This window comes from Phaethon aethereus (assembly GCF_964289735.1).
Source record: "Phaethon aethereus genome assembly, chromosome: 12".
Taxonomy (NCBI): domain Eukaryota; kingdom Metazoa; phylum Chordata; class Aves; order Phaethontiformes; family Phaethontidae; genus Phaethon; species Phaethon aethereus.
The window spans coordinates 1014083-1026082 of NC_138588.1; the positions used below are offsets into that span (position 1 = coordinate 1014083).

The window sequence follows — 12000 nt, forward strand, 5'->3', positions numbered from 1 at the left end:
GAATGCAAAATAACAACCCAGAAGGAAGGACAGATCCCAGCACTCGGAGAGGCTGCCAAGCCGGGGGAGGCACCTCCGTCGCCGCAGGTCAGACCCGCAGCCGTGCTCAGGGTGCAGGGCTGGGCTGGGCGCCCTCTCTATGCATCCTTTCACATCCCCCACCTTATTTTCATGTGAAACCCCTCTTCCTTTATTGCCTTGGTTTTGTGCTCTATTTCCTTGAGGCCAGCACAGAGGCTGAAATACGTCCATACCGCGTACCTCGTGGAACTACGGGGAGTGGTGAATGACAAAACAAGTAAGCTCAGCCCATCGGTGCACGGGAGAAAGGGGACCATGTTCACCCAAGGGATGGGTCATGGCACCCACCTGCATTTCCCCGAGCCTGGGGGTCCCTGGGCTCCCTCCCCAGAGCGCCCCGGTGCAGCACCCACCTTGCAGATGCCATTGATGCACATGTCGCGGCTGGCGTTCATCTCATAGCACGGCGTCCCGTCGATGACGGCGTCCCGCAGCTTTTCTGCGAAGTATTCGTCCTCTGGCCGGCAGTGCAGCTCGCAGGGGTTAACTGGGGAGCCCAACAGGCAGAAACGTAACCGAGCAGCCGGGGGACCACATCATCATCCCCAAAACCATAAATTAACCCTGCAAGCTCAGCCATAATTTAAAATACGGCACGAACACGCTGCAAGGCAAATTTTACAGACACGAACAGCAAAATCGAGCCAATAGCAAGACTGTGTTTCAGGATTTTCACTGGGGCTTGACTCACTGTTGTTGGGCACCGGCGTCCACCTGTAGAGTTTCCCTTTGTAGAGCATGGGGTTGAACTGGCTGCACTGGACCTGGCGGAAGGAGGGCTTGTCGGGGGGACACGGCCTGACGTTGCAAATCCGGAACCGCTTCCGCTCCCCCAGGCAGTACCTGCCCCCGTACTTCGGCCTGTCCGTGGGATGGAAAAGGCAAAATCAGAGAATTACAGAAGGGTTTGGGTCGGAAGGGACCTTAAAGATCATCTAGTCCAACCCCCCTGCCAGGGATATCTTCCACTAGGTCAGGTTCCTCAAAGCCTCATCCAAGCTGACCTCGAACACTTCCAGGGATGGGGCATCCACAACTTCTCTGGGCAACCTGTTCCGGTGTCTCACCACCCTCATGGTAAAAAGTTCTAAAGTAAGAGGGACTTCAAAAGCAACGGTATGTTTTTCTCAGATGCCAACAGACTCTCAGAATACTGCCAGCATCTCCTGATGCTTGCCTTTTCATTTGGTCACAGCGCTCTCCATGGCCCACATCCCCACGACCTCAGGAAAATCACTTTTCCCCCATCAGTTAAGTCTGGGCACGCTTTGCTGAACGGAATAAAGTTAATTATTATTTTAGGGCTGTGTTTACATACCCCACGCTGAGGAAATGCCTGCGGGAGGAGGACTGCCCAGTGCTCACATTTGTTCACTCCATCCAAAAGGCAAAGCTGCAGATTTACCTACAGTGGCCAAAGCAAACAACTGCCCGCGGAAAATCTCCTGCTTTTCCAGTGCTTGCTCTCCTGCCTGCCCACAGCTGTGTTTAAAACACTCCATAAACTATGATTGCACTTCTGCCACAAAACTCATGTCAAACACAAACCCAGTTCTTGACCTGGGACCGAGACTACACAGCGCTGCTTTACACAGCTCAGTAGCATGCGCTGAGAACGCCGTGCCCAAGGAAGAAGCTGGGCAGAAAGCACCTCTGGGCTCATCAGAGAGCCCGCTCCCGTAGCCGTCAGATCTCCTCAAGCCACTGAAAAGCACCTGCCACTGGCAAACTGCTCACAAAGCCCTTTTCTCTCCCCGCCACAGGGCGCCCCGACACCTGGGCAAGCTGGGGGCTCTGGCTGAATCCCACGCCACAGCGATTTGGTGGGGAAGGGGGCATCTGGGGAGCCGATTTTAACAGCCCAGGAATCACGGGGTGGACACGGCTGCTCCTCCGTCAGCGCCCCGACGCTTCCAGGAGAGAGCCAGTGCCGGCTGCGGCACCGGCAGGCTGGGGCGAGGCAGCCTCCGGCTGGGCGCTGGTCAAAAAATCACTCATGGAAAGCAATGGGGTGATAAACAGTAGCAGGATTTTTCAAAACCACTCTGACTCAGGCTCAAAGAACACCTATTTTTCTTTCCTGTCATTAAAGGACACTGGATATGTTTTACACCTACAGGCGTGGAGCCTTTGCTCTTTGTTTGGGGCATACTGCAACCGCTCTCCGCCTGTGCGGAGCAGGAGCAACTTACTCGTGGAAGGAGGCAGAACAAACTCTGCCCCTCCGGAGGCTTTCGTGGCCCAGCCGGCTGGATAACCCCCCAAAATGAATCCCCCAAGTGCTTCAAGAGCACGTTGTTCACACTGATAACTGCGTTAACGGCACAGTTTTGCCGTGCAATGTCGACAGTCCCCGGCTTTACGGGGCAACCGGGCAGTGTTGGGCTCCTCTCCTAAATGGGGTCCCGCGGAGGGGCCGGGCGAGCTCCGGGGGAGCGAGCGCTCGCTTACGTGGGGCTGCTGCACTGCCTCTCCGCGCTCTGCACGCCCGCGCCGCAGCTGCGCGAGCAGGCGGCCCACGAGCTCCAGGAGCCCCAGCCCCCGTCGATCGCGTCGGGACGGTAACCCACGGGCACGCACTCGCCGTTGAAGCACCACTGCAGAGGGACAGGCCAGAAGAGAAAACAAGGGTTAAGAATGCAATAATTGATGCTGAGCCAGAGAGCCCCGCCGCGGGCAGCACTGGGGCCCAGCACCGGTACTGCCCTGCGAAAACCCGCCATTTGCTGGCACGGAGGAGCCTGGCGTCAGCTGGGTTCTGACAGAGCTCGGCACACCGCTAAGCATCAGGAAATTCGGAGGTGCTGGGCTGTTCGCGGATTTGCATGAGGCAACAGACCCAAACCTCCACCGAGAGCCCTCGGCACGGGGAGCCATCGCCCGATCTCAGCCCCGGGGGAAGAGCCAGCGAGGCACAGCCACAGGCGCTGGCCCGGCGGGGGGTTTTGCGGGGAGCAGCGGCTAAGCCCAGGGTCATCCTGGGTGCTCTGGGGCCAGGGCTTCAGGAGGGGACGCTGAACCTCCCCAGGAGAGACACCTGCAGGTATTTTTATAGCTCTGTAGTTTTATGCTACCTTGGGCAGGAATCCCCTGCTCCGGAAGAGCGACGCGCAACGGCTCGGTCCCCGGGCTGCCGCGGTACGGGAGCCAGCGTCACCCACGCGAGGGTGACTAGAGCTGGCTGCAGAGAGCTGGTCCCCGCCACACCCCGTGCCCGGAGCCGCCTGCGCCGAGCTGCCGCCCGCGGGCGCTGCCAGACCCTCCGTGCCCCAGAGCGGGGAGAGGTGCCCCCGCTGCGGGGACCGGGTCCCAGAGCCAAGCATCCACCACCACAGCAGTCGGAGAGCAGAACAGGGCTTGCGCTCTCCCGCCACGGTAACTAACCGCGCGCTTCACCTCCCTGAGGCATTTTCAGCTTCAGGGAAGGCAGACCCTCCCTGGCGGCAGCGGGTGTGTGGGCAGAGCCAGGGCAGCGAGCTGAGCCCGTCCCCGAGTGCCGGAGCCCGCGAAGCCGCCCTGCGCGGGACGAGTGGTCTCTGCAGCCGCGGAGGGGACGGCTCCCCGTTACCTTGTTCTCCCCGCATGCTGTGCCGTCAACGGCAGCGTCCAGCTTGGAGTGGCACGTGTTCCCCACCGTGCACCACAGCGTGTTGCAGACGCTCTGCAGAAAACATGGTTGCGCAGGACACGGTCACTACGCCGGCCGACCCTTCAGCACAAATGTAACTTGCAGGGAGAGGATGGCCCCGTGCAAAGCCCCCCGGCCCCAGAGAGCCCCTCTGAGCTGCACGAGCCCCTGCCACACGGGGGGGACCCTGGCTTACATCCATGTCGTCGCAGAAGGTGGAGTAGGCACCGTACTGCAGCCGGCACTGGTGGCCCACGTCGTAGAGGACGCCCGGGGGCACCAAGGGGTAGTCCAGCACCTCCCGGGCAGGGGGGTCATCCAGGCACAGCCCCCAGCCCCGGCTGAAAGAGAGAGGTCAGAGCGGCGTCAGCGCCGGCCAGGCACACCCATACAACGCTCCAGCAGCTGCTAACGGAGGAACCAACAGCTCGTTAATGTGCCGCCATGATAAGGAGCAATTAGCGTTTCTAGCTGCTATGACCCTGGCTCTCCGATCAACCCCGGAGCTGCTCCAGCATGCGGACGGGCACATGTGGGTGCCTGCTTTTCGGGGTGGGTGCCCGCTCCCAGAGCGCTCACCCAGCCGCCCCCCCCGGGCACAGCGGGTTATGGGGAAGGCGAAGGGGCAAAGGCAGCAGCAGCTTCTTTGTGCAGCTGCCGGGCCAGTGCCTCACACGCTCCCCCTTCACCCCCCGAGACGTCCCTGACCCCCGCTGGAAACCCAGAAATGTCATTTTCCCCAGGAATAACCCCCTGGATCTTTGCTTTGCGACCAGGTCATCGGCTCAGGCCTCGGTCGGGACACCGCATTCACCATTCGAGGGGAAGGGTTTCACTGGACAAACATTCATTCCTGAGAAACAGATGCCGTCCCTGCGTTCATACATCACGCTGACCCCAGAAACGTCCCTGCGGACGCCACAGCCCACGTGTCAATGCCCTGCTAATAGAAATAAAGTAGATGATAGCAGCAAAACACACTCACTCTCATATTTGCCACTACAAACAGTGCTCAAACTGTGCTGGACAGGACGTCTTTAGAAAAGAGATATTAAAACTGAGCCATCGAGGCGGCTGGTGGCAGGCAGCCAGGCTGCCTGGGAGCCACGCGGGACGCTCCTGGCCGCCCCTCTCTGCTCTGAGAGGTTTTGCTACGATACTTCACAAACACACAAGGAATTGTCACTAGTTTAGCTTTCAGTGTTGATTTAAACAAACTTGTTTCCAGCAAGGCGAAGTGTCTGGCGAGGGTTTCTCAGCAGATTAGATTACCTTGGCTTGTTGTGATTGGGAACAGGTCTAAATTAACTCGAAACAAGATTCCTTTTTAACCCAAAGCAGCAACACAGGAACAAGGGCCAGCAGCACAGGAGGGCTGCTGCTCTGGGGTGCTGACAGTGCCGTGGGGCGATGCCCGGCAGAACCGGCACCCCCCCTTCCCCATCCCACTCTAGTGAGGTCCACGCCAGACACTTGCAAACAGCTTGCTTGGCTGCAGACAGCCCCCTAAAATATCAAGTATATGTATTTTATAAGCAGCTTCCCCCTTGGACAAATCAATAAACAGGTTGCTTTCAGCAGCCCAGGGGCTTGAGAGTCTCTGTTTCCACGGTCAGAAGAAAGCATCCTGCCTCTCACAGCCCGGCGCGGAGGGAGGATCGCTGCGGGCGACGCAGGGCTGAGCTGCAGCGAACCGAGCGTGCATTAGGCAGCTGGACGCAGTACCACGGTGCAGCCTGTTTCAGGCACACGGTGGAGTCACTGCGTTGCACCTCCAGAGGTATTTCTTTACCTGCTGGTGGAAAACACTTTAAAAGTTTTTTCTTTAAAAATTCAAAGGATGACAACCTTACTGGGGAAAAGTCCAGGCTTAAGCACTGTGCCTCTGCAGGAGCTACATGCATGACACTGGTGCTCCTCTGGACTAGTTCACCAACTGCCTATTCAGGTACCAGCACATGGGGCCCCCGACGTCACCCCGAAACTGCCCCCAACCCTCCTTGCCCTCCGATCCGCTCGAGGCACTTTCTGTCTTGCCCCAGTTTACGGCAGAGGTCTCTGCCCCAGCGTTGGGGGGGGGGTGATTTAGATTTGCCGTCAGCTTTCCAGTGCTCTGTTCAAAATCTATTTCTTCATCAAATATTTTACAATCGTCCTACTGGTCTCCTCCATTGGCCAAAACACATTCCCGAGCCAGCAAAAATTGGCACGAGTTTCCCTCTGGCTTTGCAGGGATACGCAATAAACCACACTCTGCAGTAAAAAAGCACAGGGGCCTGCGCCGCGCCTGCCCGCTTCAGTCCGTTCGTCAATGAGCCGGATGATGAAGTAGACGGGATGATGATTAAATCCCCGTACGTGAGCGCGCTGGGAGGACCCGCAGCTACATTCGAGCGCAGGATTAAAATTCCAGAAGCCCTCGGAGAACCGGAGGAAGGGTCCAAAAAGCCAGGAGGGAATTCAGTAAAAACAAAGGCAAGGATCTGAGCTTGGGAAGAATCAGCTGCGCAAAGAGGGGATCTGGCAGCACAGGCAGAGCAGCGGGGCGGCCGGCAGGGCCGGGGGCTGCCGGGAGGACTGGGGGCGGCCGGGAGGACCAGCGTCCCCAGGCGCCGGGCGGGTGGGGATGAGCCGGAAGGAGCCCGTGGGAGCACGGCTGACGAAGATGTCCAGCACTGTGCAAAGAGGCTGACAAACTGGTCGTCCGGCCTAGAGAAAAGCCTGAAGGGAGACGAGACAACCCGGGGCTGCTGCTGAGGTAAGGGAGGCTGCTGCGGGCCGTCGCGGGCTCGCGGCGCAGGCGGGGCACCCACGGGACACCGGGCCCTGTTTTACAGGGGTGCCTCAGCAGCCGGGCTGGGAAAGGGCCCACCTCAGGGTGCGGGGTGGGCAGCAAAGAGCCTCACAGCATCTTCCGGCTCCTCCGAGGGGTAGAGGGGAAAATCACTGAACGCCAAAAAGGGCTGGTTCGGGTGCGGAGCGGGGAGTGGCAGAGCGGTCCCTCCGCCGCGGGAGCACCGCCACCCACCCTGCGCCCGCCTCCCTCACCAGCCTGAACGAGGGGTGCTCGTTCCCTTGGGGGGACACCACGGCAGGGGGGTGACCGCTTCCGTCGCCCCTGGCTGCCTGAGCGGACCCCTTGCCAAGGGGGTTGCCCAGCCCCGGCTGCACCCAGGACCTGACCTGCAGCACCGGGGCCGTGCTGCTGTCAAAGATGTGAATCATTTTCAGATGCTTAAATGTTCGTCAGCATTTGTAAAATAATAATAATTTTTTGTAAAATAATAATCATCATCTGAGTGTGCTTTTTTTTTTTCCCCCTCAAACGCAAGGTCTGTTCCAAGCACATCCAGCAACCCCAGGTCAGCAGGGTCTCATTTTCTGGCTCGCTCCTTCCTCTTCTCCTGCCAACATCGTATTCTAACGCACTCGCGTCTGTGCTGGCAATGGGCCTCTCCCTCGCCTGGGGATGGCGCAGCCGGTGAAAGACGCCTGCCGGGCTCTGCTCCGCTCTTAAGGAGGAGCTGCCCCTTCTGCGGGGAGCAAAGAGACCAAAACCCAACTGGAGAAGCCCAAGGTCACTGCAAGCAGGAATTCTTAATTCAAAAGTGAAGGTTAAAAGCAGAGGCCCAAGAACGCTACGGATATGAGAAAGCGCCATTTCTCTGAAAGCCGTAAATCAACAATAATGCACCCTGCGAGGGGGCCAAGCCCACCGGTTCCAGGCTGGGGTTTGGAAGCGGGAGCGTGGCCCCAGGCAGCCTCCCCGCCACATAACTGCCGGTCCCTCGCCCAGCCCTCCCCGTCGCCGTTTCTTGCTGATGTTCTCACTGTGTTCAAGCTTTCCCGTGGCAAGGAAGGAAAACGTTTCCCCAGTGCAAGCCACTGGCTGACAAACATAAATCTCTGGGCCGTGTTCCTAGGAACTTAATAACAACAGCCTGGAAAATCAGCCACGGGGTGCTAAAAATAAACAAACGCATGGAAGAATTTGGCTGGGCCTCGTTTCCTCACGTGATGCCTCCTGCCTCAGGCAAACATCATCTGCCTCTTGCAGAGCACCAAAGAAAACTGCGCCGAGCCTGGAAGAAAACCACTCCGGCTTTATTTGTTCAAGCCACAACCCCCGTGCCGCCGCCCAAACGCTCGCGCTGCTTTGGCGTTCAAACCCCCGTCCTTCACAGCAGGGGCCGAGGCAGCCGCGCGAGGCAATGGCGTCCCCACGTGCCCCGGCGCCGACTTCTGAGCGCAACCGGCCGGGTCCGGCCCCGGCCCCAGACCCAAGCCACCCCCAGCACCCCGCAAGCGAGGAGGAAGAGGAAGGGAGGACTTACTCGAGGAATCGTGTGATGTACTCCCGGCTGCAGCGGGACCAGGTGAGTGGGGACGTGTCATACAGGAGCTGTGGAGACATGATGAAAGGTCGTTTCCCAACTGGCTCACAGTCATTGCTGCTTCCATCATGCTGAATCCCAAAACTGTGTAAGAGCACAGTCCCACAAAGGACAGGTGAGCTGCACGCCGCTACAACCGCGCAGCCTCTCTGCTTTCCAGTACAACAACACGCGACGCCGGACGTCGCAAACCGTCCCGGCTCCGCGGGGACTCGCTCATTAACAGGCGCCGGGGGATCTGGCTGTGGGGGACATTGTAGCGATACCAGGGACACTGCCCTGAACTTTGTACCATGCTTTTATTTCAGCTTTCTTACTGAAAATTCAGCCAAGAAAAATGTAATGACAATATCAAACAAGATCGAGTTAATTAAACTTACTGGGTACGTGTTTTTACCATACACAGACATCTATTATAAACTATGATGTTCAAGTGATCTTGTCAAAATGTAATTGAAATCGGGGCAAGCAAAATTCTGTCGCTGATTCTATACGCAGACCCTATTTCAAAGCTTCTTAGTGGGCAACCCTCTTCAAAACCGAAACCCAAAACCTTCAGCATCAGCAACACAGGATAACATACGGACGCAATTTGTCCGGGTTGCCTCAGATTATGTGATTTTAATTAAACCTGGGGCAACCAAAAACTTAACTCTGAAACGAAACTCCCAGGGTAAGCTCCCGCAGGAGCAGAGGAAGGTTCGCACCGCTGAGGAACGGCTCAGCGACCTTCTCCCACCTTCCACCCGCGCCTTCTCCAGCCCTGCCCGAGCGCAGTGGACGGAGGTCAGAGGAGAGGAGGAGGAAGCCGGTGGTACCTGTGTCCGAGCTCATGGGCCACGGTGAAGGCCAGGGGCAGTCCCGTGTCCTCGTTGATGTTGCAGCTCCTGTGGGGCTGGCACATCCCCGCCACGTGGGACAGACCCAGGGTCTCGCAGGGTCTGTTCATCGCTGCGCAGATGTCCTTCCTTGGGCGATGGAGACAACGAACACAAACACACAGAGCAAAGAGAGGGTTTGAAAGTGGCAGGACCCAACGCGAGGGAAGGAGCACGGGACGCGTCCCAGCCCACGGAGGAAGACGCGCTGGCCAAACAGAAGCGAGAACGGAGACATCCAACGTCTTTCCGCAACGGAAAGATTTATGACCTTTTGTTTCCCCTTTACTCTCCTGGTATCCCCAGCTTATTATTAAGCCTGATTAATGGGAACTGCTAGCCAGCCTGGCTACACTTGTTCCGTTGTATAAATAAGTCTGATGTTGGGAATAATTAAGCAATTACTGCGCCGCTTGGGGAAGCACATCCCAGGGGTGCTGTGGTCCAGGGCAGAGAAGCTCCAGCCACCCAGGAAGAATAACTCCATTGAAGTGCAGGGCCTTAAGTGCCTTATTTCTCCTACAAAGCAAACTTCCTAAAGAAGATAAAACTGTTGTGGGTTGTGAATCATCACACAAACCAGCGTGCTACAGCCAAGAGCCAAGCCGATGCAGCCTGAAACCATCCAACTACATTCGGACCGCAAGGTATATAAACTTGGCCAGAGGCATGAATTCCTGTGAGCTTCGTGGGAGGTCAGGGCCTTCTCAAAGGCTCCTCTGCCAAGCCCAGCATTATCCTCCAAGGGAAAAAGGCGAGTTAATCCCTGTGCACATCTGCTGGGAGGATCCAGCCATTCTGGGGCTTGGCAATAGGGCCATGGTGAAAACCTGGTTTGGAAACCTCAACTGCTAATCAACTGGGAGCTGCCTCCAGGTTTAGACCTAAGATTTGAGACCAGTTCCAGCCATTAGGACCAGGTTATCTTCAGATTTCATGTTACATATCTCACGTGCCGGTGTCCAGGCAGGGCACAGGCATGGGGAGTGAGGTTTCAACAGCTCCCACGGAGATGTTCCTCCGCCTGCCTGTCTGCCCTCCTGCCTGCAGCAGGCAGAGGTGTTCCTAGCTGCCAGCGTAGCATCTACAGCGTAAAAGTCAGTGCACGGGCACAATACCTTGTGAGCAGAACTGCAACGTCGTGATGCAGGGGATGGGAATCTCCTTTAACGTTGATGCTTTTCTGCCATTTGCAAAAGCTTTTCAAGGTGTTGTCTGCGTGGTGGGAGATTTTCAGATCCTCCTGCCAACATAATTAGAAGTCTGCTGTCATATTGCTGCCGGATCTGTTTGGTTTTTCAGATGCAGCGGGGAAGGGTCTGATCTCAGAGGCATCAGGAGTAACTGCCACCCAGGTGGAATTGCTCCATATCTAGAGGTTGTAGGCTGGGTGGGAACACAGTCCTTTTCTGCTTTCTTTTCATCTGTGATTCAACCGAAAAATGAAATCATCTGATACCGGGGGTTAAGAAACACTGCGGGAAAATATTCCGTCCTGGCTCACGGTGAAGGACGCAGCTGGGGAGCCCATCTGAGCGGCGTCAGGCTCCCCGAGAGCCACTGCCGCAGCTGGGGGCACAAGCCACCAGCGCTTCACAGCCCCCCGCTGCCCCTGGTGAGTTATCGTAAGTTATTATAAGGGTCAGACTCTGCAGCTCCTCTGACCGTGCCGTCCACCTGACTTGACCGGGGCTGCAGCCCATGCGGAAGACAAGGAAGCAAGGCACAAGCGCCTGCGTTCGTCTTACAGCAATTCACCCAGGCCATGAAAACAGCGCAAGAGAGAGCTTACGGGCTTTCCAGGGCAGCTCCCCGCGTACCCCAGCCTGGCTGGGGAGGGAGGGTAGGTCACCGCATTTTCTTTTTACCTCTTCGTCCTCCAGCAGGATGAGTCGCACTATGGCAATGTTGATGGGGTTCCCGATGCTGGCGTGGTGGAACAGACCCGCCACCTGCAACACGCAAAAGCCAAAGAAATAAAGCCCGAAAAAGACCTCGCCCTGTGACACTGCTGGTGGTAAGTACATCTGCGGCGGAACACGAGCTCCAGGGGAAGCTACGGAAAGCTGCTGACAACATCTCAGGGAGTTCCCCAAAATGAAAGACAAGACCAGATGCAGACCTGGACTAAAGCGGAGTGCGATGATATCCATTTCGAGTTGATATAATCTGAGCAGCACACTGAAACTCAACCAGAAATGCCTGGGGGAACACCTCTGCTTTCACTCCAAATAGGTGCGTTCAACCGTCTCAAAGGAAGCCTGTGCTCTCCGGGTGCCTTCACCAACCCTCAGGAACGCTACCTGGGGGGTCCTCTGCCCAATCCCACCCTCTTTTCTGGCCATCGACCAAAGCCCTTTTCTGAAGTGCGAAGAGGTCCCACCACAGCGGCAGCAGAGCGAACAGACTAAACCAGCTCACGCTGACTTAGCTGCTTGTTTTACGGCAACAGCAAACTCCCCCGTGGATTCCTAGTGGAGACCACCACAGCCTGGTGCTCCTTCCCTTAACTGTCCTCAGTGGCACCCTCCCAGGAAACCGTTCAGGTCTCTCCCGGAGCGCTCCCTCTGCGGGCACGGCCAGCCACCAGATCGAGGCAGTCTGAGCCAAAGATCCCAGGTCCTCGCCGGTCTCCACTCCTGCCGGGAGGTTTCCTTATCCCGCGGGGCGGTGGTGGCCCCTGTGCAGGCTTCGCGGTGGTTTCAGCTTGGGCTGCGTCCCTGTGCCCAAGCCGCCTGCACGCCTGCCGGGGGAGAGCTGGTGGCGGTGCCGTGGCCGTGGGCAGCACCCACCACCCCCCTCCCCTGAGCCGGGGTGCAGGAGGAGCAGCCCTGCCCTTGGGGTATATCCCTGGGAGGCCATGTTATCCGTCCCCATGGTGGGAAGGAGGAAACAGCCCCTGAGCCCACGGGGAGGTGAAACCGCTGCCGGCTGAGCTGCTCCCGCCTGCACGGAGATTTTGGCCTCAGGCCGGCTCACACTGACCCGTCCTCCCACGGCGGACGGAGCACTGAGCAAT

The 12000-nt window shown here is 57.6% G+C and overlaps 1 protein-coding gene across 1 annotated transcript in view; it reads right to left on the reverse strand.

The window, feature by feature from the left end:
* ADAMTS7 (ADAM metallopeptidase with thrombospondin type 1 motif 7) overlaps nucleotides 1-12000 on the reverse strand; it is a gene marked incomplete at both ends in the record, with an annotated part of 48940 nt that overhangs the window by 28569 nt on the left and 8371 nt on the right. Inside the window, 9 exons of the mRNA XM_082004924.1 lie at nucleotides 435-568; nucleotides 773-942; nucleotides 2533-2678; nucleotides 3650-3742; nucleotides 3906-4050; nucleotides 8044-8187; nucleotides 8922-9071; nucleotides 10100-10224; nucleotides 10850-10933. Coding sequence (XP_081861050.1) covers nucleotides 435-568; nucleotides 773-942; nucleotides 2533-2678; nucleotides 3650-3742; nucleotides 3906-4050; nucleotides 8044-8187; nucleotides 8922-9071; nucleotides 10100-10224; nucleotides 10850-10933 — 1191 coding nt within the window. The remainder of the gene's footprint in view (nucleotides 1-434; nucleotides 569-772; nucleotides 943-2532; nucleotides 2679-3649; nucleotides 3743-3905; nucleotides 4051-8043; nucleotides 8188-8921; nucleotides 9072-10099; nucleotides 10225-10849; nucleotides 10934-12000) is intronic.